This window comes from Notolabrus celidotus, chromosome 14 (assembly GCF_009762535.1).
Source record: "Notolabrus celidotus isolate fNotCel1 chromosome 14, fNotCel1.pri, whole genome shotgun sequence".
NCBI classification, from domain to species: Eukaryota; Metazoa; Chordata; class Actinopteri; order Labriformes; family Labridae; genus Notolabrus; species Notolabrus celidotus.
The window spans coordinates 4477412-4504055 of NC_048285.1; the positions used below are offsets into that span (position 1 = coordinate 4477412).

Sequence of the window (26644 nt, forward strand, 5' to 3'; positions counted from 1 at the left end):
TGACGTGTTTTAATCATTGTTTGCAGAAGGCACATCCCTCTCCTGGGCAGAATAAAAGATATCGGGATGATAAAGAGTTTATGGCCTTATTTTGGATTTTTAAAAGTCTGGGCTAGCAGCAGGAACTCACTCTTCGTAAAACAGCTTTGCCCAGAGGTACCAGGAACTAAATGGTTCCTGTGAGCCTCTCATTTTAGTATTTCCACTATGGCAATAAGTCCCAAGAAGATTATGCAAATCAAGTCAGAACTGTATGAAGACAAATAATAGTAATTGCACTACATCGTCAGACCAGTAGAGGGCAGTAAGGATGAAAGGAAAGAAGAGACAGAGCGGTCAACATTGTCATGCATGTTAAATAAAAACACTGCAGATACTCAAACAATCAGAAACATTCAGCATTTCAGGCCCCGCCTCCAAAAGTTCCTGGTCCTTTGGATATACGATCCCCCAAGTAGAGACTGGTTTACTGAGTTCCTCAAAAGGTCCTGGGGAAAGTTCCTTCTATTGAAATACACTATGTTGATTAAATAAAGTAATAGAGACAACTTTTCCATCTTGACTGAATTTAAAGTCCGACTTAAGCCCGATGCTGCTCCAGCTGTCATCACTCCATCCTATAGCTTGACCTCTCTCTCCCTCTGTATGAGTTACCTCTGTTCAGTTTCTCCCATGTGGGCTGAAGTGACACCTGTGTGTGTGTGTGTGTGTGTGTGTGTGTGTGTGTGTGTGTGTGTGTGTGTGTGTGTGTGTGTGTGTGTGTGTGTGTGTGTGTGTGTGTTTGGTCTGAGTCATTGTTTTACCACACTCACTTCTCTGGAAATCCTCTGTCGTGAACTTTGAATCTGTTACTGATTAAATCACGCTGCCCGGCCCAGTCCTTTCACATAGAACACAAACATATTCCTTGGATTAAATATTTAATAGACTTAACAGCTGTGAACTAACAGGAGGAGGAAGCAAACTCAGAAAAGGACACATATAAGAGGAAATGTTCATCGAAGGGGACTTCAGTGTGAGTTTTTGACCAACGTTCTCACTGTGGATCATAAAAACAGGAATCCTTACATGGCAGCCTCAATTGGTGAGTTATTTTTTATTGTTTAAAAAAGTAACCAGGCGTCTGTTTTTGAGTGTTTATGAAATGGATGATCATAAATTTGTCAGGTCTGGAGACGAGCTGCTCAGGCCAAGTGGTCCTGCTGTTACTGGGTGAGAAACAAAGTGGGAAGAGTTCAGCAGGAAACACAATCCTGGGAAGACCGGCCTTCAACAGAAACACCATTCGCAGCTCCAGAGAGAATGGCACTATCTTTGGAAAACAGGTAAATAAACAAGTTTACATCTTATCCAAACTGTATACAGAATGGATGTAACCACTGTGACGCCATCCATGGGTTGATCAGCTGCCTTTTTGAAGCAGAGAGTGGAGCCTTAAGTGGTTGTGTGTTGACCAGAAGGTGGAGCTGTAAACTTATTTATGAGATTTAAGGAGCTGAGACAGTTCAGACTTACTCCTTGAATGTCCAAACATGTGTTAAATGCACGATATGGAAACTCACAGCAATCCTGACTTCTATGCACTCCTAGGTTACCACATAAAATCCACGTATGACAAACACTAAATACACAACCAACCCAAGTCCAGTGAAAGCCGAAACATATTGAATCATATTGAAGTACAGTAGACGCAGGAAATATTTTTATTTGAACATTAGCATAAAAAAATCACCAAAGTGACTTTGTATTGGACTTAAAATATTAAAACATAAACACTAAATCAAATGCAGCCACTTAAAGACATAACTAATAGAGGAATTAGAAATACAGACTGACAACATTATTCTAACAGGTTGTAAAGCTGTTAAACTTTGCTGTAAAGTTTGTGATTTTATAACGATTTCATGTAAAGATTGACTCAGTCTAGGAGCTTGCCTCAAGTGGCCACCAGAGGAACTGCAGTTTTTGGTGTTTTGTTTTTTTTGTCAAAGTTATTTTTGGGGGATTTTAAGCTTTTACCTGGAGAGGACACGACAGTGGATAGAGCAGGAAGCACGAAAGAGAGTGGCTTCATTTTTCAGTCCGTTGTTGCTGAAATGAAGCCACTGCAGAAGTGCAAAAAATGCAGTTCCTTGTATCCACTTGAGGCTGTCTCCAAAACTAAGTCAATCCCCATCAAACCCTATAACCAAAACACTCTTTTTCACAGCAAAATAAACACGTTTAAAGCCTAGTACCAGAAACTATTTTGCTTTAAATAGCTCATTTTTTAATTCCTACAAACTGTACTTGGGTGGGATTTTTTAGAACTCATCTGTTTTCTTTATTTAGGCCAAGAGTAGAGCATCATTTTGCATACTTATGGGCATGGTGGGTTGACTGACAGGTGGAGGTGTTTGACAGGAGGCTGGGGGCCCACCTAAATTTCACCTCTGATTCATTACGCCTCTTTGGGAACAGATGGATGACGTCAATAACCAGGTCGTGTTTTAAACAGTCTCTGGCCCTCACTCACATTAAATGACTTCCAGGTGACAGTGGTCGACACCCCGGGCTGGTCCTCCCACTCCTCGACTCCACACAGAGTGTCTCAGGAGGTCTGCAGAGGTGTGTCTCTCTGTAACCCAGAGCCCCATGCCATCCTGCTGGTTCTGCCCACCACCTCCGTCTTTGGCCAAAGGGAGTTGAAGGCTATGGAGGCCCAGCTCAAACTTCTTCAAACCCCCATCTGGCAGCAAGCTATGGTCCTTTTCACACATGGAGACGCATTAGGTAAAGTGATGATCATTTACTCATCTTTTCTGCTCACTGTTTAGAGTCCGGGTTGTCTCCAAAGGGCGTCTCATATCATTTGTTTCATTGTTTATTATGTTATTGAAAACGTTTCTTTTCCTCCGTCTGTTGAGGTTTTACTCTGAGTTGTTTCTGTTGCAGGAGCAGTGTCCATCCAGGAGCACATAAGGCATCAGGGACAGACTCTCCACTGGCTGCTGGAGCGATGCGCCAACAGGTACCAGGTTATGACCAACCAGCCCAGCGCATCAGAAGCTCAGATCAGAGAGCTCTTAGAGAAGATCCAGAGGGTGATGAGGACCAACAGTGGCTCCAGGGAGACCAAGAACATGCTGTACACCAAGCTGAGACGAGATCTGGCCGTAGAGGAGAGTCGGCAGGGAAGACAAGAAGACATAGAGATGACAAATGTGTATGATTTGTGTGATGAAGCACCTGGACAGAAGCAGCGGATGGCATCAGGTATGTCTCATTTTTGTACATCTCGATCATGTAGCCGCTATCGTCCATTGGACGCTGCCTGGCGCTGCTTCTCATTTTCAGACACTTATACTCAGTCTATGTGTTAATCAAAATATAAACTTTGTTTGTTGTTGTATTCCCAGTTGGCTCCAGACCTGTTCTCTCCTTCATCCTGCTGGGGAGGAGGAAGTCAGGGAAGAGCTCTGCAGGAAACTTCATCCTGGACAGAGAAGAGTTCCAGGTCCAACGGTACGGACAAACCAGCAGGTGCTCTGTAGGCCATGGGAGCGTTTCAGGGCGGGCTGTGGCGGTGGTGGACACGCCTGGATGGAGTCGGTTCGGTCTGACCAATGCGAAGAAGGTCAAGACAGAGATAAATCGGAGCACTTCCCTCTGCCCTGAGAGGAGTAAAATTATATTCCTGCTGGCCATACCAGTGGACTCGTTCGCAAAGAAAGACAAGAGAGCTCTGGAGGAGTTCGTCAGTGTTTTGGGGGACACCGTGTGGAGAAGAACTGTGGTGTTGTTCACCTACAGAGAGGAGCTGAGAGGAATGACCATAAAGAAGCACATAGAGAAGAAAGGGGAGCCTCTGCAGGAGGTGCTGCAGAAATGTGGCCAACGGCATGTTGTGTTTGATACTGGATCAGGACACGGGGATCAAATTACACAGCTGCTGAAGACAGTGGATCAAATGTAGACACTAAATCATATATTTACTTACACTTACACGACACACTTTATCAGCAGACTTCACGCCAAGAATCGGAAGAAGTTGAACCATAGCACAACTAATCAGGAGATCTAGTTGGGCAAACAAAGTTGGTTTGAAAAATAGATCTAACTTATTAAATATATCACAAAAAGTCAGACTAGCAATAATCACAGATGGGTAGTGTTACAAGATTTGATGCATAAATGTGTTCCTGACAGCAGATCAAGCTAGATGAAAGTTGAAATGTCAAAAGTTACAGAGCAGATGAGCTTAAGTGCGATTAGTTAAAATTTCAATGTAAAAATGTGATTGTTTGGATTTTGCTGTGGATGAAAATGTTCAAATGTGCAATGTTAATTTGAATTAGTCTGATAAGAATCTTTCGATCAGAGGAAATATTTTTAGCTGTATAAATGATAAAAACTGTCATTCACCTACAAGGCCGTCCACAACCGAGCTCCTCAGGACCTCATTGACCTCCTCCATACCAAAATACCCACCCGTAGTCTCAGGTCCTCCTCTTCCACCCAACTCACCCTCCCACCTGCTCGCTTGACCACCATGGGGTCGAGAGCCTTCAGCCGCTCGGCCCCCTGCCTCTGGAACTCCCTCCCCCAGGACGTACAAAATTCCACCCCTCCCACCACCTTCAAATCCCGCCTCAAAACTCACCTTTTCCGCCAAGCCTACAGCTATAGGACTAGAATGATCCCCCTCCCCTCTCATTTTATTAGTATTGTATTGTTATTGTTGTATTTATGTATGTTATAAGGTGACCTTGAGTGTCCAGAAAGGTGTCTATAAATAAAATATATTATTATTATTATTTTTTTAATTCAATAAAGTTTTCTTCAAATCATTTGTTTGTGTCAACTTATTTCTGTAGTCTGTAGACGGGTATTAAGTTGGATAATGTATAGTGAGCAGGTCTTTATGACTGCTTTGTGTTGGAGTCTTGTCTCACCCTGTTTGTTTTCTAATCTGCATAACCACCATAAAACAATATAAGTATTTTGAATTATAAAATTAATTTTCATTGTTGTAAAATATGACTGAATTATCTAGAATTTGTAAATAAAGAGATGAATGGGAGATGACTCATTGCAGAGCCAGAAGGTATTTTATGATCCTGTGTTATTGTAATATGTAAGATAACTGGGTTAATGAAGGTTAATAAAGGTCAATACCTACTATTGGTTCAGATCGACTCAACTTCAACCAATAATGTCTCTCTGAAGGAAACTAATCTGTATGAAGGGGAAGTTAAGCCACAGTACCAAAGCTCCATGTCGACTCACTGTCATGTTGTTAGTTGTAAGCTAGCTTCGTTAGACCATAGACTGTATAAATAAGGTTTAGACTGGTTCTCAGTCTGATCACTGAGGCGGTTTAAAGGCTGCAGAAAGGGGAAGACTTGAACCGGGAGCATGTTGTCTGCTGTAGCCTGCGGAGCTGTGCTGTTTCCGGGGCTTTTCTACACCTCCAGGAGACTTCTGAGACGGTCTTTCACAAACTGGAGTGATGCCGACGTCGTGTCCGTCAGTGAGAGGTCAGCAGCACTTACACGGACCAGTACGAACCGGTACGAACCCGCTGACAGCGACCTGTCGAGCGAGTGTCCCCGCTCGACAGGTCGCTGTCAGTGGGTTCAAACTGTCGTCGAACCCCTCTCAGAAACGAGCCGGTTTAACGCTGTTCCGCTGATAAATCGATATAAATCTTATGTGGAGACTTTATAATGTGTAGTCTAACTTAAAATAATTGTCTGTTAAATTCGGCTTTCATATGACAAACAGAAGGATTTTCAAAGTAAAGTTATTAAGTTATATCCTCGTCCTGTAAGCAGGGGTGAGTCCAAACTACTTCCACTGAGGGGCCCATGGGGCACAGAGACATGAGGGGGGGGGGGGGGGGGGGGGGGAGTATGTGTTTTTGGTTTGCACTAGGGATGTTAATTTCAAGTATTTTCTGTGATCGATCTTTGGAAATGTTAACAATCAATTGTTTATTAATCATTAAGAAAAACGTAAATGTTTTCCATGTAAAAAAAAAATGCCAAATGTGTTTTTTCCCTTGAATCAATTATGCCATGATCACTCACTTGAGTTTTACATATCACATATATAAAGAGTCACAATTTAAACTCCTGCACATAGTCTTTACTTTCAAACATACGCTTATTGGCATCTGTTTTTTTTTTTTTTTTTTAACGTTTTCATCAGACTCAGCCGTCATATCACAAAACAACAATGCAGCTGTTAGACTCGGGGGCAAAAACAAAAAAACTGTAATAAAGTAAAAATAAATAAATAAAAGATAATACAAAATTAAAAATAAGTAAATAAATATATACAAAATAATTATAATATTTCAATTATTGATAGTAATTAAATAAGTAAAATAAATACATCAAAATAATGTAATTAATAATATTTATATATAATACATGGAATAATAATAAAAAATATAAACAGTAACTTCTTTTATTTTTTAAGCTTTTTTTGGGGCTTTTTCACCTTTACTGGATAGACAGCTGAAGAGAGGCAGGGAATGTGGGGAGTAGAGCGAGGCAAGACATGCAGGACATGGTCGACCGGCCGGGAGTCGAACCGGCGACCACTGAGACAAGGGTCGCTTAGACAGTTAGGCCACCAGCGCCCCTAAACAGTAACATTTAAAGAAAAATATACTCTGGATATAGAATTTTTTATTGACATATTTTGATACTGAAAAATACAGTTTAATGTTAATGTAGCCTTGTACAAATGACCTTAATATTTAATGTTAAATGTTTGTACATGGTACACAGAGTGAACTGTAGACAAATTCTTTGTTTGTACACACATACTCTGCCAATAAAACTGATTCTGATTCATAATTTAAGTTTGTAAAAGATTTAAATCATCTTTTATGCAGAGGAGCTGATTAATAAAACACAAATAAATATGCACATGTTTAAATTTTGTTTGGGGAAATTTGTGAAAAACTCTTGGTTGTGTCATTAGTTTTATATAAGGATATGAAATATTAAAACACAAATAATAAACATTCTCTTCTTTAACCTGACTGTGTTCCTCCAGGCTCGTCTCGGCCATCCACGCGTCTCTGGCCACTGCAGCCGGAGTGAGGGTGGTGACGACCTGCAGAGACGTCATGACTGACAGGTGAGAGTCGAGTCTTTATCACCATGAGTAGGATTAACAGTCAGTGGATTAACCGTGTCTGTCTCACTTCATGCAGTCACTGGCTGACCGACTGGTTCACTTTGTTCGGAGCGCCCTACATGGCCTACGACATCTTGGCCATGTATCTGAGCCACTACCACACTCAGAGGGTCAGAGGTCAGTCCAGCTCGTACAGCGGCCACTCTGCCCACACTGTGAAGGCGTTCCTCAGGAAGGACTGGATGCTGGTGCTCCATCACCTGGTGCTGCTTCTCATTTTCCTGCCCATCACTCTGGTACGCACGTGCACTCATCACAGAAAGGAAAGTCTCATAAGAAGCTTATTTAATTTAGTATTTCTGATCTGCAGTTCTTCAGGAGAGGACTGGGGGATTTCTTCATCGGCTGCTTGTTCACGACAGAGTTCAGCACTCCTTTTGTCTCAATTGGAAAAATCCTCATCCAGGTAAACCATCTGAAACCTTCCTGTAGTGTTGCACATCCTGACTTTTCCTGTTCACATCTTTCCTCTGTTTCTGTCTCACCAGCTCGGCCTTGATGACACCCGGCTGCACAGAATCAACGGCGTCATCGTCCTCCTGAGTTTCTTCACGTGTCGGATCCTCATCTTCCCCTTCATGTACTGGATGTACGGCCGGCAGTTTGGGGTCCCGCTGCACCGCGTGGCCTTGCATCTGCCACTGCATTGCAACGTGGGTAACCTGGCGATCCTGGCTCCTCAGGTCTACTGGTTTACCCTGCTGCTGAAGAAAGCTAACAGACTGTACCAACGACAGAGAAGAGGGAAGGGAGACGGAGGTAAAAACGTGACGAAGACGGACTGAAATGTCGCCTGTTTGTGGGATTACTTGGCTTCACTCTGAGACCTTTGACGCAGACAAAGAATGTATAAAGCTGTATTCAGATATGCACAAAAACCTCCAAGAATGTCCTGGGTGGGCTGCACGGGTGAACACAAATTGGCCCAATCTTTCCTCTTAACTTCAGCCTGACTTTTTCCTGCTGGACTCTCCGTAGAGAAGTCAAACCGATGCGAAAACACGGCATGAAAATTTCAGGATAATTCACAATGAGCAATTTGGCTCCAGTGCGAAACCAGAAAAGCTGCATGGTACAAGATAAATAAAATCAACCCAGATTAAAGATGGAAAATAGTTTTCAAGAGGAGAACAGTAAAGACGTCTGCAGACTCCTCCGTGTGTATACATAGCACTGATAGAAATGCACAAACGGTCATCATAGGGAAGGTCTCTGCTGCTCCGTCCTCCATGTAGTTAGTGTTACATCATGGCTTTTGCTTTAATGTTCTGCCTCCTGAGACTCAACTCCCCTCAAGCCTGATGGGGAAAACATCACACTGTGAGGAACGTGTGAACGAGCAGCTTTGTAAAGTTTCAGGGCAGAGTATCAGGGGAAAATATTGGGATGAGAAATTCAAGATTAGATGTTTGATTTGAGAAAAGGTGTAAGAATATTTTGATATTAGTTATGCTACCTATAAAAATACGTTTTGTACTTTTGTAAGAAAATTTGCACTATTTCAGAAGTCAGACAACAATATTCATCTCAGACTTTTAAAATTATTTACAAAATTCATCTACTTTGAATCCAACGCTATCTTTCTCAAAATATAGCAAAAATCTTTAAAAATTTCTACTTTTTGAATATTATTTTTTTTACTTTCTTTGCAATCTGATTTTTTGTCCTCAAACTTTACATTCTGTTTCTTGCACTACATCTTCTTGCACTTTGAACAATGAAGTAGTTTTGTCTAATAACTGTTACTGTGTCAAAATTACTGTAAATGTTGAGTGTGCTGCTTTACCTTTTGAAATGTTTATATAAATAAAAGAAAAATGCTAAATATTTTGTACAAATTAAACACTTTGTCAAAGTATTTGATGACTTAAAGCGGGTTGTAATTCTTACTGTAATGTCTGCATGTTGCAAAAGCACAGAGCTCCAGATGTGAACTAATGAAGACTAAAGCCACGGACAGACATCAGCTGAGAAGTGTCAGATTTTTATTAATTCATTAAACAATTAGCAATAACTTTCTTTGTTATCTAAGTGCTGCAAAAACTGAAAGTAAAATGTATCTAATGTAGAAAAACTGAAAATCCACAGAGGTTAATTCCTCCTCAGGCAGCCGATGACACCAGCTGAGAGATCTTCTGCTGCAGCACGGCCTTCATCTCTGTGTTCACCAGGTTGTCGGTGATGGTGGAAAAGAAGTGACGCGTGTTTTCGCTCTCCAGTGGGCTGCTGCTGCGCGGGAAAGCAGACATGATCGCCTCGTAGTGGCTGAGGATCTCCAGACAGGACAGGAACAAGGGTTCACTCTGACCTCCGGGCATCATCACCTGGAGAAGGGGAATGTAAATACTAAAATGTTAATCCAGAATAGATTACTTCAGTCTGAGCAATGATTGAAGACATTTACTTGAATTATTTTAGAGTCACATTTCTCGGTGGTGTCAGTGTCAATAACTCATACCTGGATGTGCTGAACATGGCAGAAGAGCTGGCTGAGGACAAACAGGACTCCCTGGCTGGCATCTGTCTCCGCCTCCAGCTCCATGTCCAGAGAGTCCTCTGCTGGTCTGAGATCCTTCACAGAGTCTTTGGACATCTTTGGGGATCTGATAGAAGTGCAGGATTGATTGGTCGCTGGTGTTTTAGGGGACGTTGATTCAGAGACGTTCAGAGCACCAGAGGAAGGAAGAGGCAGCTTGGACCTCACCGAGTGCATCATCTCCCTCATGGCGTAGGCGTACAACCGGCCGACGTGAGCCCAGCCGTCCCCTGAGAGCCAGTCCGAGCAGCTCGACCCGCACAGCAGCTGAAAGACTCGCAGCAGGAGAACAGACAGGCGCAGCTCACAGGAGAACTTTTTCAGATCCAGGAGAGGCAGGAATTCCACGTACTCCAGTGAGAAGGGAACGTGGAGGCGACCCGAGGTGATCAGCTCCTTCAGGACTCTCAGCAGTCTGGTCCACTGAGAGACGGAGCACCAGGGCAGAGTCTGGGTCAGAGCCACCAGCAGGCCTTTGCTGAACATGCTGACGTGGTCGGTCCGGCGCTGGTCCAGAGAGAGGTGAGCTAACATGGTGGACCGCAGAGAGTCGGACACACAGCAGCACTCCATCCAGGCTAGGAGACCTGTTCCCAGGCTGTACTGAGGCAGATCCAGACCGGACCAGTCCTGCAGAGGAGGGGGAGCAGAGATAGAGCATGTGATGGAAACATACGTATTTATAGATAGATAGATGACTACTGTTCACTGACTCTTACCTAAGGGCTTATTATTGGCTCGGACCTCCTGATACTGTTTTAACAGTTGGTTAAAAGTGATTTTCAAAATAAAACAGCTCTGTAATATGAAAATGTGCAACAACCAGGGACTTAATTTAGCATTAACGACCCTGTTTTTTTTATTCAGACTGATAAGAGAACATCTACAAAATGTGTTCCTACAGATCACAGTTATATCTGATTTGGTATTTTAAAAAAAAGGAATATATATAATTTCCAGTGTTTTTTATTATTATATTAAAACATTTTATTGTTATGTTGGTTGCTGTATAAATTCCAGTAGGCTGTAATGTCTGGAGGAAAGATTATTCTTTAGTGAAACAATAACATAATATTTTGTTGATGATAAATTGTGACTTAATCATTAATATAGGATGTTTATTAACCTGAATGATGTAGATGATTAACCAAACCAGTTATCCAGAGACTGGTCTGCATGTTGGTGAGCAAAAACTATAAATATGTAGTTTCCACTTTTTCAAATATCCACCTGACAAAGATCGAAATGAAGGAAACTGTTTTAATATTAAATCATTGTTGGATGAAGAGGGCATGTTGCGCTTCTTCATTGATACAACAAAGAAGACAAATCAAACTCGACCAAAAACTGGAGCAATCCCCTTTCTGGATTATTCAGTGACACATTTTCTGCTTCAGCTGCTTTCAACAAATACTTTATTAATCCTGCTTCCTGGTTCACAGCCCGACCAAAGCTCAAAGTTCACACAGCTTCTCATTAACTATTAACAGATTAATTTATTCTAACAGGAGGGGGTTCTTTAGTTACAGGGTTTCTGTTTAGGTCGGATGATCGGGTGTTAAAATAGAACATTAGACTGACTAAAGCAGATTTAAACCTAATGCTGGTGTATAGAACAGATACTGTGGGGATAAAGAAAGTATTTGCAAAGAAAATTATGCACCTGCATCGAATAGTAGCAGAGAAAAATAATCATCAAATAATGTTTACATCTCTGGATTCTTTTGTGTTTGGCCGTATCAAAAATAAAACACTGAGGATCCCTTCTTACCAAGGTTTTCAGTCTGAGTATTTATCTAAGATAAGAGTGATAAAAGTGATAAGAGTGAGCTGGTACCATCAGACTTATGTCTTAAAGAAGTCAAAGAGCTGTTGCTTCATGATGCAATAATGTGAGCAAACCAGAACATATATAATTATATATTAAATATATATTAAAGAGTGAGTTTCTGAAGGTATCTGAGGAGTCTTCAAGCTGTCCTTGAAACAAGTTGTGTGTCATTATCAATAAAACTAAGTACTGGGTGGAGGCAGGACGGAGTCATTTTTATAAGATAATAAAGATAAGAAGTATCTTTGTATCACGTCTCACTGTAGCATCTTTATCAGCTGAGTGTTTACGTCTCTCTTTTTTGCAGACCATGCACACAAATTGGCTCATGGCGGCAAAATTAAATCATAGTAGAATTTCAAACTCCTGGTTTTGCTTAAGTGTTAAAGAACTGACACCTTTGTTAAATCTAGTCTCGACTTTTATTCAGAATAAACTCAAAAAAGACGTTATCTTACATTTTCCTGCATCTCATATTTCTCATTAGACCAGCTCTGCAAGGTGAACACACCTGTTTCTAACTGAGGTGTTCTGTTATTAAATGTGAGGCCTCCAAATCCAAGCTGGGAGCACCTTGATGACATCACTGTGACATCATCAGGATGACTTAATGGACTAGACATTATGCGACTGCTTTCACATGGCGAGAAAATCCCCTCCACTGAAGAGGTCCATTTGAAGTCCACTATATTTCCGCCTGCTGATACTCTGATGTCTTTGAACATTTTATTGCACATGACAGAAACCATAAAGAAGAGTTCTCACCTGCTCAGGTAGCTCACAGACGGTCAGCAGAGCAGAGGGAACCTCGTTTTTGAAGTGGTCACCCCACACGGGCTTCAGGTGGAATCGAACCGTCCAGTCCAGCTCCTCGATCTTGTTGTAGAGCCAGAACAGAGCTCTGGACCAGCTGCTGGGGGCCGCGGCCACCTCTGCACCCACCACCTGCCCCAGAGAGGTCAGCAGCGACACCAGCAGGTCTTTAGTGTCCATGGACCAGAGGCGGACAGCACACTCTGGTGGCTGCTCCCTACAACTACAGGAGGAAAATCAATCAATCAATCAAGCTTTTTTTATATTATCACCTTTCATACAAATCAAACAAAATTCAAAGTTCTTTACAGCGATTGAAAACAAGAAAGAAGCAGAAATAAAATAATGGCAAGACATGTTAAAAAACAAAGATGGATTTTAAAATAGAGACTAATGCACACCGACAACAATAAAATATGTGTAATTAAAATAAGTTAAAGCATCAAATTAACAATAAGAATATAAATAGTTAAAATAAATAAATAAAAAGGGTAAGGAGAAGAGTTGAAAAAAAAATAAGGCTAAAAAATCTCAATAAAACTGAGTTGATAAATAAAAATAAATAAATACAAATAAAATAAGATAAACAGTTACAATTAATTACATAATAAAGCAACATTTGAATCAATATAAAATTAAAAAGTAAGTAATACAATCTTTAAATCTTATATAAAAGCCAGAATGAATAAATATGTTTTTAGTTTATGTTTAAAAAATAAGAGATCAGGATCACATTTTTGTTTTGAGTTATTTCCTTTAAAATATAGTGATGAGTGAATTACACAGAGCCCTCGATACACTCTGCTCGTCATATGTAAAGATAAACTGATGTATTGGAATCCATTTTTTAAATGACTTGATATCTGAGGGGATTGTGTTTTGCGTGTTTTGAAGCAAGTGTCAACATTTTTCAAACTTCACCTCCTTCTAATTTCTTCTAACTTCAACAGATTAACACTCAGCCTCATACAACAGTCAGACAAGGAATACTTTTCACCGTTCTAGTACCAAAATGTTGAATTCAGATTTAAATGACCTGTTACACCTACAATTATAGGTCTCATAACAAACCTGAGAGTCTGGTCGAGCAGCTGAGCGAGGATGTAGAGAAGAGGGAAAGGAGAGCAGTCCAACACCCAGTGAGGAGATGAAGCCGCTTCCTGGACGTCCACAGACAGAGCGGTGTGGAGGAGCTGCAGACTCAGGTCGATATCGAAGGAGCTGTTACCTGAGGAGAAAAAACACAAGTGATATGAAGACAGGCGGGCTTAAAATGATTGTGTTTACACAATTAGATTAAGCATGACATGTGAAGATGCCAGACTCTTGCACGCCTGCAGAGAACTCACCCACAGTGGAGAGGTTAGACAGGACGAAGATGTTCACAACCTCCTGAGGCTGCACAAAGCTCTCCTTTCGTTCCTCTCCTTCGCCGATCAGGACGGGCGTCATCAGCAGGCCCAGAAACTTGAGGAACTGCTCTCTTTCATTCGCCGCTAACGACTTGGTGTTGACGATCTCCTCCAGACACCTGCAGAGTAGGCTGCTCCCATCTGCAGCATCCTCTCCTTCATCTATCCTCTCCTCAGACTCTTTCCCTTCCTTCTCATCAATCTGAGCTCCATCTTTTCCTCCTCTCTGTCCTCTGAGTCCAGGCAGCTGCTGCAGGATTGCCGCCATCAGAGAGAAAGCCCCTTTATTGAAAACAGCAGAGTGACAACACGACTTCAGAGCAGCCTCCGGATTCTGATACGCAACCCTGGCGACTAAAGACACGGCTGTGTTCAGATTGCTGTGAGATGACACCGCTGCTCCTCCTCCTCCCTGGATGATGCAGTTGAAGGCCATGTTGAGCTCCTGTTCAAACCCGTCAGTCACCGCAGAGGGAACGGAGCACCCAAAGAACCCCCTGCTGGAGAGCCTCATCATCTCAGCGAGGGCTTCGTTCTTGTCTTTTAAAGGAAGTGCAGAAAATATGTCAGCAATGACTTTCATCAGCTTCCTGCACTGGCTCACGTTTGAGCTCTGACTCTGGAGTTTGCTCATGAGGGTGGAGGTGAGTTTGATGAGGGTGTCCAGCTGCTGGAAGGCTGCTTGGTTTTTCTCCAGGCAGTCCATCCAGTGCTCACCACATGCAGCCCAGCTTGTCTCGCTGGCAAACAGCACCGCAAAGTCCTGATAGTCATCCAGGCGGTGACTGATGATCATCGCTGCAACCCTCGACATCACCTCAGGTTTGATCTCCACAGCGGGGAAAGTCAGTGACTCCAGCAGACCTCTTAGTATGTTCACCTCAGTCGAAGTTTCAGGCTCTTCTGCTTCATGCAGAGCTGTCAGGACTCTCTGGACACTCTGCTCCAGCTTGAATGCAGAGTAGCACGAGTCACACACCTTCAGGAGACCACTGCTTTGCCACAACTGAGCCGCTTCTGTTACAATCTTCAGGGCTTCACCAAACTTCATAATGCTCGGCTGAAACTGGGATGGAGTGTGAGATGCATGCAGGTCTCTCTGAGCTTCCCGAACCAGCTCAGGACTCAGTTTCTCATCACTCTGTTCTCTGATACCGACAGCTTTAGAGAGGATCTGCAGCTTCTCTTTGGTTGGAAGTGCGACTGCTCGGCCAATCAGGAAGGTTGTGCAAAGAGAATCAAGAGAAATGGAGAAAGCCTGGAGGCAAAGATCTGTCGCAGAAATGTGATGTTGTACGTCTTTAAGTGCATGAAGGAGAATGTGCAGGACGTCACTGTTTGGCGATGCAGGGTCCAGCTTTAACCTCTTGGCGGCCTGATGAGTCCCACCTGAAGACTCAGAGGAGAGACGAGCAAACTGTTGCTCAAACATCGTCTCCATGTCATTTGGTCCTCCAGCTTTCTTCTCGTCTCTACCTTTCCACAGCTCCCACCACACCTCCAAAACAAGCCGCACATCCTCCTCTGTAGTCGGGCTGCTCTTCACGTGTTGCACCAGCCTGTCCAGCTCTGTGCACACCTGAGAGCGAGGAAGATGCAACAGGAAGTGAGCGAATATCTGAGCTGCTTTCGTCGACTTCACCAGCTCCAGCAGGACGACGTGGTTGACTTCAGGTAGGCTGTTCTGCAGCGGGAAGAAAGGGCTCTCCTTCCACGCCGTCTCTACATCCTCTCCAGCCTCTCTGCCCAACAGCTTCATCCACACAGCACACACCACCGTCTTTATACACCCCTCTGCTGATACAGTAGGATGTTCATTTCGGCTGCAGATTTCTCTGATCGCCTCCAGGACTGGATGTCCCACCCTGATCCAGTCTGCCTTCTGAAGAGAGGACAGGGATGAGGGGAGACACAGCTTATCAGTGTGGAGGAAAGCACCCTGCAGGACGGACCAATCTGAAGACATGAGAGAGGAGGAGGGAATTAAAGGAGAGGCATGTGAAATATTTAGTGTTCTTTGAATGTTCAATCATGATAAATAAAAGCAAACAAGTAAGCAGTCTGCATTTAATGTGTTTCTTTAACTTATATAGTTATTTAAACTTGATCTATAGATGTTATAAGGGAGTATGAGGCAGAAACACTTACCTTTGTTCATCACCAAAGTCATAGCTTCTGAATCTAGTCTGGTTTTTAATCTACATTGAATCTGTTCCTCTGCAGGTGAGTCCAGTCTACCTCTCAGATCCAGCACAGGAACCAAACCTGTTAAACTCACTCCTCATATCAGCAGCATGTCAACAGATCCGTATGGAGCACGTCCTGCATCAACAAGCACAGAGGAAAGACGGACCGGAAGTCATCGGGTCTGGTTGACTCCTCACAGCGCCACTAGTGGACGGTGTCAGTACTGCAGTCTTCAAATATAGAGAGTTTTTCTTCAAGTGAAATGAAAGTGAAAGTTTGGTGAAGTGTAGTGTGATGGTCCGTGAAGAGCTCTCCTGACTTTATAATGCGTTTCTTCTTAGAGTTAGCTTTTTACTTGATTTTGATTGAAGGTAAGTTTGTCTTTAACTCTAACACTCTTAATATAGTAGAAAATACTGTACTGTAGCTACTTTCCTGCACTGTGCTGTGTCGTTCATTACTGCAGTGTACTAGACAGCACTCAAATACTTCAGACTATACTGAAATATAGAACATTAAGCTATACTATTCAACATTATTCTTAAATACTGGACACTACACTGTGGTAAACTGAATTGAATCCCAATATTATACCACACTTTATGAAATAAAAGCATGTAGTTTTTTATACTTGAATTCTACACTTAACTTTGTATTTTTGACGTATTGTAATGTCTGTTAGGTTAATATACAGTGCTAGACTATGTGGAGATGAGGCTGTTTGCCAAATCACCTTATTCTGTTATAGACTGCATCCTGTCATGCTTTACTAAACTATACTTCCCTGCACAGCATTCATTCGTCTGCTCTGCTTCACTGTGTATGTTAAATCAGGGGTTCCCAAAGTGTGGGTCGGGAACCCCAGGGGGGTCGCGTGATGTCTTCCAGAATGTTATATTTTTTTAAAGTTATCTAAAAATAGTACATTTTACCCATTATAGTAAAAAATATCAACAAAAATAGTAGCTAACTTGAAATTAAACCTTGAAAATAGAAAGTGTAATGAGTTTTCTGCTTTTCTTTGTTTCCAGATGACTCATAAGTTTAAGGTTAGTGAACAGTTAATTATCAAAAGCATCAGTAGCAGCAGGTTAATTCATAACGGCACAGGAAACACAGACACATGCTCAAATAGGTAGGGTCATTTTCTGCAGACCAGCTAAATGAAGTTACACTAAATCACTTTGAGGGACAGTGGGGGTCGCGAGTCTTTGGCACCTTTATTTTGGGGGTCGAGGGCTAAAAGGTTGGGGAACAATTGTTCTAAATGACCTCAGAGATTGACTCTGTGCCTCCCTCAGGTGTGCTCTGCATCCATCAGGTGTCATGGCTGCCCTGTCAGCTTAGAGATGAACAAGCGTCAGTGAACGACAAGGGCCGCAATGACACTCAGCTCGTCCACCGAGAGGCTGCGCTGCAGTTTGGTCAGAAAGGAGACACTCCAGTGGACCCAGAAGTCATCACTTTTCTTGTCACAGGTGAGACCTGCAGCCTGAAGGAGCATCTGACTATTGGATGCTGTTGTTCAACACTGATTCATGTTTTGTGTTCTAGGATCTAAGCTGGACCTGCGGCAGTACTTACAGGGAGTGGAAGCAGAGCAGCTGAAGTGTGAGATATGGCGGTTCAGTACAACAGGCATCCACGTCCGCTGGCCGGTCAAGGGGGAGCAGGAGTACAGCCGCTGGTATACCTGCAACCTCAGACACACAAAGGGCCTGTTCAATGTCACCAGCTTCCTCAGACAGGCATCTGAACAGCCGCCCTCTGGAGAGCCAGACCACCTGAGCTGGCCTCTTATAGAGGACAGAGAGATACTCACTACAACAGGTACATATAATCTTACTTTGGCAAACAGGTAGGGTCAAGCCTTGGGGGAAAAAACTATCCATTTCTGGTTCTGATCTGGTATCACTACAGATACATGTTTAGTTAACTTTAAAAGATGTGGGCTGATATTTTTACTCCAGGTTTCTGGTTTGTTTATTTTGGACATGATTAAATATATATGTCAAAGGTAAATGGAGATCTTGAAAAGTTCATGTCTGGATCAGGGTGATCCAATCCAACCAAATGTTTTAGAATTAAAATGTGTCTCTGTCTCGTCTGTTTCCGTAGTTGCCATGATCACAAAGACGCTCTCACCGTCAGTGACAGCAGCCCTGGGCTCCAAACAAAGGCTCCACTGTCAGTTTGCCGTGGACCACAAATCCCCACAGGTGACTGTGGAGTGGCACAGGTACCATCGTGGAAGTTTCTTCAGTCACAACAGCCACACAGGACAAACTAAGGGGAGCGGGGTTGAGCTGATGAGCCTCATCAATGGGGACGCTTCCTTCACCGTGCCACACACCGATATAAGCAGTGAAGGGAAATACGTCTGCTCTGTGTCGGTGAATCCACTGTCCATCAGCATGGACATATATCTGCATATTGAAGGTGAGGAAGACTCAAAGAGGAGACTCTTCAGCTAAATGTCAGACTAGAATGAGTAGTGATGGGGTTGAAATAACAGCTTTTAAAGATTCAATGATTAGCTTCCCACTCTGAGCATAAGAGCAAAATGCTCTTTATATTTATCTTTCCCCCTCTCTGTTCCTCAGAGTCTCCCCGTGTCTCCCTCAACGTCGGACCGACTCTCTACCTGCAGGAGGGCGAGGAGCAGAAGGTGATTTGCCTGGCAGAGAATTACTACCCTCGGGATGTTGACGTAGTCTGGAACAGTGAGGACCTGTCTGCGTCAGCTCAGAGGGTAGGGGGGTCTCGTTCCAAGGTTCTCCACAACCATGTGCACTCCAGCCACAAAAACAACCAAGACAACACCTACTCGTTGTCGGCGTTCTTCTATCTCAAGGCCTCGTCCAGGGACTCAGGGAAACAGTTTACATGCAACGTCTCCCATCAGTCCCTGAGAGAGCCGATAAGTCAGAGCTTCATCCTGGTTGTTACAGGTGAGAAATGTATCACACTGTAATACTGAGATCTGCTCCCCCACATGGGGGCAGCAGAGGAACATATCTAACACCTAACTTCATGTTTTCTGTGCTCAGGTCCAAACCTCTGGGTGGTGTTCATCGGTGTTGACATCTTTTTGCTGGTCGCCCTGTACAAGCTGCTGCCCCGTCTGTGTTCAGGTGAGTGTGGAGACTCTCTTACAAGTCAAAGGATATGTGAACATGAGTGTGAGGAGTCATTGAAATGAGACTGATTACTGTTTATTTTTTAACAGGAAGAAGAAGATCTGCACGGGTAAGATCAAATGACAACACCTTTGTTGGTCCCTTTATCTCCTGATTTAAAGCAGCATTAATTTATCTGTTAATGTGTGTGTGTTTTCTGAGCAGAGGCTACCGTACTGAGCGGCTCCAAAGACTGAAGGAGGACTTCTTTCAACTGAATGTTTTTAATATTTATGCTCATTGGTGACTTCATGTTGAAGTAAATGATTATCCTCTTGCCGAGACCTGACTTTAAGAGTGAAAATGCAACCATCTGAGATTAAAGAAACCTTGTGAGCCAAGTGAGCTCGCACACGAAGGAATTTGAGGTGGTGATTGGAACACTGGTACCTGACAACAAGACAGTAAGGATAATAAATATAGAAACGTAAAATCTAATCTAAAAATTCTAAATAAAAGTACTATCTGTACAAAGAAAGGTATAGAAGTACTTTTAAAGAAATTCAATTCAGAATATTTTAAAGACATTAAATTCAGAACCAGACTGTACTAAATTAAATGGTGTGAAGGTAGGATTTCCAACTGTCCCATATTAGCTGGGACATCCTGTATATTGGGCTAAATTGGTTTGTTTCATACAGGACCTCAATTGTCCTGTATATTGACTATTAATTCTTGTAAATACAGCAGACTGCACTCTACAAATCCTAGATCAGATAAAACGGCAGTGGCAGATCATGTGCCAATCACACCGCCTGTCATCCAATCACAGGGCCCCTCGCGCATCAGTTGTATACAGCGCAAATGTGCGAAGTCCTGCAAAAACTCTGGCTGTGCAAAAGGACAAAAGACTGCTTGAGTCAGTCAAGAGCATCAACAAGTATCTATGGAAAAAGTACATGTGTTGAGTCATACACCTCTTTTGCATTTATTTTTTCTTTTGCCTGTTTTTTGATGTAAAGAGCCAAATTGTGGTTTCTTTGAGGTTTATTCATATGAGGTTACATAATGATACAGTAAGGATTACAGGGAATATACACAGTTTCTGCATTTCCAGTTGAATCAGAATATGAGTATACGCTGAATTCACGCATTATGCTCACACCACCATGGCACCGTGCACCTGTCCCTTATTAATAGTGAGAAAGTTGGCAATCCTACTGGTACCTGACAACAAGACAGTACGGACAATAAATACAGAAACCTAATATCTATTCTAAAAATTCTAAATAAAAATGAAAATACTATCTGTACAAAGAAAGGGATAGAAGTACTTTTAAAGACATTAAATTCAGAATCTGACCATCAACTGGGCCAAATGAAAAGGCGTGAAAGGGTAACCCCTCGTTATATCTTATAAAACAATAGATTGTAAAACATGTTTAACATCTTTTTCAAACCTAAACCTCAGAACAGAAATGGGCAAAAACAATTATATCATTAGACATTTGAATTTCATCCACTGAAACTTTTTTTTATTGATTTTTGTATGTTAGTTAATGTTGATATTTGTTGTATTTATGTAAATTATGTTTTCTGTATTTGTGTGTAAGGGGATGCTTTGGGTTACTTAATGAAAAATTTAATATTTTGGGAATGTCTGGTAGATATGTGATTGATTTTTAAATAAAGATTCGTCAAAAAGGCCTTGGTTTTTGTTTTTTTTACTTCCGCATCAGCAAAGCTTTCAGGTACATGTGCCTGCTCACAGCGCCCCCGCTGGACAAAGTCGGTACTGCATGTTTGCAACATGGTGTAAACACGGAACCACGGGTTGAATAACTTTAACTCTGTGTTAAAGTTTCAATAAAGGGTTTGTTAATGACATCAATAAGGAATATGAGCTTCATCTTTACTCTCTTTATTATAAGAGTAACATGCATACACTAGTTCACACTGAACTTATTCTACAGCTTCAGAATGAGTGAGTCAGCAATATGCAGAAGACAAGGAAACGCACTGAATCATTCTCTGTCTCATAAAGTTTGCATGCATTTAAAATGATATCTATGTTATATGTAAACCACCTGATACTTGATCCGAAGGGGGGCAGGCAGACTGAGTTTTTACTACATGTGAAAGTGAAAGTAGCTCAGTGTGCCTGCTGCTCGATGGGAGTAAACATGGATCTCTTTTTAAAGATACTTATTCACCTGTATCTGCTTACAGGTAAGTAATCGATCGTGGATGTAAGAAAAGTTGCGAGTTCTGTTTCAGTGTCTTAAAACACGAATGAATACCTTACTTCTACTTTACTATACTCTACGTGTTTGCCCATATTAAACATGCTGCTCCGCCACTATATTCTTGAACAGATGAAAGTACCAGAGTAAACTCTTAGAGTCACTGTACTATTATATTGCATTACAAACCACATTGTAATGTTATGTGCACTACTTGTGTACCCTACGCTTTATTCAGGGGCAAGCTCAGAGGGGTCACAAAAGGTGGCATGGCCCCCTTAACATCTGATTAGCCACCCCAAGATCCAAAACAGTTGCCTTGTCAGATGTGGGACTTGTTCATTTATTTATTTTTTATTTATTTTACCAGGTAAAAAAAAAGTTTGAGAAACAGTTCTCATTTACAAACATAACCTGGCCAAGAGGCGCCAACAGGAACACACACGTGTAAACTACAGTCACAAATAGACATATAAACATAAAATAGAACAAAAGTGAACAAGTAAGAAGCAATGTGCGTGAGGTGTAAGAGAAGTAGGCATGTAAGTAAAGTCTGAAGTCATCAGCAGGAGCACGGTCAATTACAATCTGTCATAGTTTAAGCTTGAAGTTTGTGAGTGGAGTCAAAGTTGAAAGTTTGAGGGTGTTTTGTAAGGTATTCCAGTGGTTAGCTGCTGCAAAACCAAAGGAATTACAGGCAAAAATAGTAGAAGTAGCCTACTGGGGATGATGAGCGTGATTGTTCTTGTGTTGATATCAACTATTTGGATTGGGCTGCAAGAAGCTTTCTTTTGTACTTCAAGTTGTAGAAAAGTGCTCCACACAATCGCACTTGGTGGTAAGTGTGCAGAGGTATGCTTGCAATTTAAAGTAATTTGAACTGTGAATTAAGACATGCATCTTCTTTTTGAGTCCTTAAAGAATTAATCTAGAAGAATAACCGTAAAATCCAGAATATATATGCACTGATATTTAAAACTGTGTATTTTTTAAGGGCCGCAGTGATGTCTGAACTTTAGTGTCTGTGGAGGAACTGCAGTTTTTTACACATCTGCATTGGCTTCATATTTCACGGTTGAGGTTGGCGCTTGTTATTAAACTGGAGTTTCCACAAATACACGTCTTCTTTACCAAATCCAAAAAACTCCCAAACTGAGGAAGAAACTTACGTTGTTGGACATTTGAACACCTTGCTGTCATGCATCAGCTGCTCTGGCATGATTTATGCTGCAGTAGAAGCTACACTGTGATAGAGGTTAGCTAGTTAGGTTACTGCACTATATTACAGTCTATTGAAATGCATGATACTAAAACACACTCTACTGAACTTAACCAAAGCAAAACATACACTAAAGTATACGTCAGCTTTCTAAACTAAGCTGTACTTCACACTGACTGACTCTGTGCCTCTCCCAGGTGTGCTCTGCATCCACCAGGTGTCATGGCTGCCCTGTCAGTTCATCGATGAAGAGGTGTTTATTGTAAATGAAAGGGGTATAAACGTCACTGAGACAAAGCTCATCCACAGAGAGGCTGTGCTGCAGTTTGGACAGAAAGGAGACGCTCCTCTCAACCCACATGCCATCACTTACCTGGTCACAGGTAAGACCTGCAGACCAAAGGAGTCCCAGACCAAAAACTGTTAGATTTCTTTAATTATGTTCTTGTTCTTTAGGGTCTAAGCTTGACCTGCGGCGGTACGTGGAGGACGTGGAAGCAGAGCAGCTGAAGTGTGAGATTCGTCGGTATAGCACAGAGGGAAACCACGTCCGCTGGCCGGTCAAGGGGGATCAGGAGTACAACCGCTGGTTCACCTGCACCCTCAGACACATTAAGGACCTGTTCACTGTCACCAGCTTCCTCAGACAGCCATCTAACCAGCCGCCATCTGGAAGACATGACTACCACAGCTGGCCCGCTATCGAGGACAGAGAGATATTCAACACAACAGGTAACATCAACAAGTGTCTGTTTTTAGTTAATATCAGTCCTGTAGCTCAGAGTTTTTGTATTCTATTCGAAATTAGCTAGGTGTAAACAAAAGAGTGGGCCCTGCAAGGTGAAAACTATGAAAGAATCTTCTAAGCAAAACTTTGTCCATCCTATAATCCTGCAGTGCAAAGAACTGCAGTAACTCAGGTGTCTACTTGAAGCTGGTTGCAAGAGCCAAGGAAACCCTGTGAGAGCCCGTATTAAAATATGTGCAGCAGAATTATATATATTTACAGCCCGTCACCACAAACACCTCACCTCCACCTCTGTGCCAGAGGATAATCTGAGTCAGCATTTCCAATATGGTGACTGCCATCTTTGGGCTCCATAAGGCCAATTTAGGATCTGATGGGGGACTTTCACTGAGATTACGTCATTGTTTTATACAGTCTTTGCTTTTTCAGGCAGAAAACATGAGCAGAACCAGACTCATTGGTTAACAGCCATCTGCTGAGCCCTGCAAGTGTGATAGGAGAGAGGTAGAGAAAGACTCTCAGCAAGGAAATATAACAAGAGATCCTCTTTAATATTCAACTATCACGTGGTAAAATTCATGAAACAGTCAAAAATATTTCTCAATATGTGAAATCTGCCAAGTCTCCCCAGATTAACATCATCCCATTTAAAACCCCAAATTAAAAAGTGTCTCTGATTTTCCGTATTTGCCTCCAGCAAAAAGGAACGTGGATCAGTTTATCCTGGATTGCCAAAAATGGATTTCCCCAATCCAGATCATTCTGATCCAGACTAAACAAGGTCCTGTACCTTAAGTCTGATCCCAGATTCAAAATGTGTCTCTGTCTCGTCTGTTTCCGTAGTCGCCATGATCACAAAGACGCTAACACCGTCAGTGACAGCAGCCCTGGGCTCCACACCAAGGCTCCACTGTCAGTTTGCCGTGGACCACAAATCCCCACAGGTGACTGTGGAGTGGCACAGGTACCATCGTGGAAGGAGAATCAGACTCTTCAGTCACATCAGCCACACGGGACAGATGGAGGGGAGCGGGGTTGAGCTGATGAACCTCATCAATGGGGACGCTTCCTTCACCGTGCCACACACCGAGATAAGCAGTGAAGGGAAATACTTCTGCTCTGTGTCGGTGAATCCAATGTCCATCAGCATGGACATATATCTGCATATTGAAGGTGAGGAAGACTCAAAGAGGGGACTCTTCAGCCTTAATGTCAGACTACAGTGACACTCAGGCAAATCACTCAAATTATCCCTGGAGCATCTGGCTGAACTTGCCTGAGACATGTCCTTATATTTCCCCCTCTGTTCCTCAGAGTCTCCCCGTGTCTCCCTCAACGTCGGACCCACTCTCTACCTGCAGGAGGGCGAGGAGAAGAAGGTGATTTGCCATGCAGAGAATTACTACCCCCTGGACGTGGAGGTAGTCTGGCACAGTGAGGACCTGTCTGCGTCAGCTCAGAGGGTGGGGGGGTCTCGTTCCAAGGTTCTCCACAACCATGTGCACTCCAACCACAAAAACAACCTAGACAACACCTACTCACTGTCGGCTTCCATCTATCTCACGGCCTTGTCCAGGGACTCAGGGAGACAGTTTACATGCAATGTCTCCCATCAGTCCCTGAGAGAGCCTATAAGTCAGAGCTTCATCCTGGTTGTTACAGGTAAGAAATGTATCACACTGTAATACTGAGAGCTACCACATGGGGGCAGCAGAGGAACATATCTGACACCTAACCTCATCTTTTCTGTGCTCAGGTCCAAACTTCTGGGTGGTGTTCATCGTTGTTGACATCTTTTTGCTGGTTGTTATGTACAAGCTGCTCCCCCGCCTGTGCTCAAGTGAGTGTGGAGACTCTCTTACAAGTCAAAGGATAATTTAAAGATGGATTTAGGTTCTGTGTTTAAGGTGGATAAATGGACTTTTAATTATGCCAGCAAATGTTGGTCATTTTCTACACAGCCTTCTAATTTTTCAGGATTTAAGATTTCAGGTGTGTAATCATGTTACCTTGTAATGGGATGTAAAGGCAGACTACACACAACGCTGAATCATTAATAATAACTATTCATTTATTTGATCTTGATGACTAATCATTGTTTACTTCTTAACAGGAAAAAGAAAATCCGCTGAGGTAAGATCAAATGAAAACGACTTTGTTCCCTTTGTCTTGATTTAATGCAAACCAATATTATTGTATGTGTAATTGTTTGTGTGTGTTTGTGTTTTCTGTGCAGAGTCTACCGTACTGAGAGGCTACCAAAGACTGAGCAGACCGACTGAAGGAGAATTATTTAAAAAGTTTTAAACTGACTGTGATTTCAGAGAAATTGTGACAATCAGTCATTCCCTTCAGGAGCAAGGAGGGATGATTTTTTTAACTTGCAAATCATGAAGGTGAGGTGAAGGTAACTTTACCTGGGTAAGCACCCTGCCAATATATCAGCACCGGTTTGCTGCCCAGTAATAACAATAAAGAAAAAGATATATATATTATTATTATCATCATTAATAGCAGCAGTATTATCAGTATTATAAAATGGTTACAATGATACAAAAATAATAGGATTATAATTTTTTGTCATTATCATTCATTGAAAATAATTATTATAATAATGATAAAATACTACTACTGCTAATAAAAAAGTATTAATATTGATAAAATGGTTACGATGTTGATGATAATAATAATGAGGATTATTATTAATTAAAATGAACAATAATGATAGCAATGATAAAATAATACCTCTGATAATAATATTTTATATTTGATGCACTCTAAATCCCCATACAAAAATACAAAAAAAGCAACCAATACAATCTTGTGCCTTAAAAAATGTTAGATAAGAATATGGGATTATTATGAAGGAGAGAAAGGATCCTGGGAGTTTGTACATAATTTGATTCTTATTTTAGCAAATATTTCATGCATAAAAATCAATTGTCTTGAAAGATAACACTCCTTTTATATTTTTAAAACTACAGATTACATTTTTTTACCTGTATTTAAAACCTAAAAATACAAATCTTGAAATTGTGACTTTATTGAAGCATTTTAAAAATGTATTTATTGAAAGAGCAGATTGCTTTTGTTGTTTTTGTTGATCTTGTTGATTTTTCTGTTATTTAATGGTTACTTGTGCTGCAGCTCTGTTGACAACACTTTGTGTTTTTGTGCATACTTTAATGCCATTGTGAACAATTTGGATAGAAGTGTATGAACCAGGTATGAACAATGAACATGCTTGATTTTTAAATAAAGCTTCTAAAAAAAAGATCTCCAGCTGTTTGCTCTCAGGTCCCTCTGACTCCTCACAGCGCCCCCACTGGACACAGCCAGTAC

The 26644-nt window shown here is 41.9% G+C and overlaps 5 protein-coding genes across 6 annotated transcripts; 4 read left to right on the plus strand and 1 right to left on the minus strand.

The window, feature by feature from the left end:
* Positions 1 to 965: 965 nt before the first annotated feature.
* LOC117825556 (GTPase IMAP family member 8-like) lies at positions 966 to 4522 on the plus strand. Its single transcript, XM_034701466.1, has 5 exons — positions 966 to 1084; positions 1168 to 1325; positions 2532 to 2772; positions 2935 to 3255; positions 3399 to 4522. The coding sequence occupies exons 1-5, from the start codon at positions 1069 to 1071 to the stop codon at positions 3953 to 3955; spliced, it is 1293 nt and encodes a 430-aa protein (XP_034557357.1). The 5' UTR covers positions 966 to 1068; the 3' UTR covers positions 3956 to 4522.
* Positions 4523 to 5196: 674 nt separating this feature from the next.
* LOC117825534 (TLC domain-containing protein 3A-like) lies at positions 5197 to 9052 on the plus strand. Its single transcript, XM_034701429.1, has 5 exons — positions 5197 to 5519; positions 7051 to 7134; positions 7211 to 7430; positions 7505 to 7600; positions 7683 to 9052. The coding sequence occupies exons 1-5, from the start codon at positions 5398 to 5400 to the stop codon at positions 7977 to 7979; spliced, it is 819 nt and encodes a 272-aa protein (XP_034557320.1). The 5' UTR covers positions 5197 to 5397; the 3' UTR covers positions 7980 to 9052.
* Positions 9053 to 9157: 105 nt separating this feature from the next.
* On the minus strand, positions 9158 to 16132 carry gemin4 (gem (nuclear organelle) associated protein 4). Its single transcript, XM_034701425.1, has 6 exons — positions 15935 to 16132; positions 13724 to 15742; positions 13446 to 13602; positions 12327 to 12597; positions 9653 to 10360; positions 9158 to 9518 (listed from the first exon to the last, which is right to left on the minus strand). The coding sequence occupies exons 1-6, from the start codon at positions 15954 to 15956 to the stop codon at positions 9297 to 9299; spliced, it is 3399 nt and encodes a 1132-aa protein (XP_034557316.1). The 5' UTR covers positions 15957 to 16132; the 3' UTR covers positions 9158 to 9296.
* An 86-nt stretch (positions 16133 to 16218) lies between these two features.
* Positions 16219 to 20799, plus strand: LOC117825533 (tapasin-related protein-like). Its single transcript, XM_034701428.1, has 8 exons — positions 16219 to 16344; positions 17275 to 17451; positions 17528 to 17803; positions 18092 to 18412; positions 18577 to 18924; positions 19024 to 19107; positions 19203 to 19222; positions 19318 to 20799. The coding sequence occupies exons 1-8, from the start codon at positions 16299 to 16301 to the stop codon at positions 19330 to 19332; spliced, it is 1287 nt and encodes a 428-aa protein (XP_034557319.1). The 5' UTR covers positions 16219 to 16298; the 3' UTR covers positions 19333 to 20799.
* A 134-nt stretch (positions 20800 to 20933) lies between these two features.
* On the plus strand, positions 20934 to 26578 carry LOC117825532 (tapasin-related protein-like). Of its 2 annotated transcripts, none has more exons than XM_034701427.1 (8): positions 20934 to 21076; positions 22752 to 22937; positions 23011 to 23286; positions 24146 to 24475; positions 24617 to 24964; positions 25059 to 25142; positions 25416 to 25435; positions 25539 to 26578. In XM_034701427.1, exons 1-8 carry the CDS (start codon positions 21073 to 21075, stop codon positions 25551 to 25553), a joined length of 1263 nt encoding a protein of 420 aa, XP_034557318.1. In that variant the 5' UTR covers positions 20934 to 21072; the 3' UTR covers positions 25554 to 26578. The 2 variants fall into 2 exon arrangements, with proteins under 2 accessions (XP_034557318.1, XP_034557317.1); XM_034701426.1 differs by lacking the exon at positions 20934 to 21076 and adding an exon at positions 21083 to 21321.
* Positions 26579 to 26644: the final 66 nt, after the last annotated feature.

What these genes read in the sequence shown, in the direction of transcription:
- LOC117825556 (XM_034701466.1), top strand. An exon ending in GCACTATCTTTGGAAAACAG is followed by an intron (nt 1,326 to 2,531) that starts GTAAATAAACAA and finishes AATGACTTCCAG; the next exon opens with GTGACAGTGGTCGACACCCC. An exon ending in CACACATGGAGACGCATTAG is followed by an intron (nt 2,773 to 2,934) that starts GTAAAGTGATGA and finishes TTTCTGTTGCAG; the next exon opens with GAGCAGTGTCCATCCAGGAG.
- gemin4 (XM_034701425.1), bottom strand. Translation starts at nt 15,956, where the DNA reads ATGACTTTGGTGATGAACAAAG. An exon ending in CTGCTCGACCAGACTCTCAG is followed by an intron (nt 12,598 to 13,445) that starts GTTTGTTATGAG and finishes TTCCTCCTGTAG; the next exon opens with TTGTAGGGAGCAGCCACCAG. An exon ending in TCTGTGAGCTACCTGAGCAG is followed by an intron (nt 10,361 to 12,326) that starts GTGAGAACTCTT and finishes CCTCCTCTGCAG; the next exon opens with GACTGGTCCGGTCTGGATCT.
- LOC117825532 (XM_034701426.1), top strand. Translation starts at nt 21,153, where the DNA reads ATGATATCTATGTTATATGTAAACCACCTGATACTTGATCCGAAGGGG. An exon ending in TCACCTGTATCTGCTTACAG is followed by an intron (nt 21,322 to 22,751) that starts GTAAGTAATCGA and finishes TGCCTCTCCCAG; the next exon opens with GTGTGCTCTGCATCCACCAG. An exon ending in GCTCCCCCGCCTGTGCTCAA is followed by an intron (nt 25,143 to 25,415) that starts GTGAGTGTGGAG and finishes ACTTCTTAACAG; the next exon opens with GAAAAAGAAAATCCGCTGAG.
- LOC117825533 (XM_034701428.1), top strand. Translation starts at nt 16,299, where the DNA reads ATGCGTTTCTTCTTAGAGTTAGCTTTTTACTTGATTTTGATTGAAG. An exon ending in TTACTTGATTTTGATTGAAG is followed by an intron (nt 16,345 to 17,274) that starts GTAAGTTTGTCT and finishes TGCCTCCCTCAG; the next exon opens with GTGTGCTCTGCATCCATCAG. An exon ending in CATCACTTTTCTTGTCACAG is followed by an intron (nt 17,452 to 17,527) that starts GTGAGACCTGCA and finishes TTTGTGTTCTAG; the next exon opens with GATCTAAGCTGGACCTGCGG.
- LOC117825534 (XM_034701429.1), top strand. Translation starts at nt 5,398, where the DNA reads ATGTTGTCTGCTGTAGCCTGCGGAGCTGTGCTGTTTCCGGGGCTTTTC. An exon ending in GTCGTGTCCGTCAGTGAGAG is followed by an intron (nt 5,520 to 7,050) that starts GTCAGCAGCACT and finishes GTGTTCCTCCAG; the next exon opens with GCTCGTCTCGGCCATCCACG. An exon ending in AGAGACGTCATGACTGACAG is followed by an intron (nt 7,135 to 7,210) that starts GTGAGAGTCGAG and finishes CACTTCATGCAG; the next exon opens with TCACTGGCTGACCGACTGGT.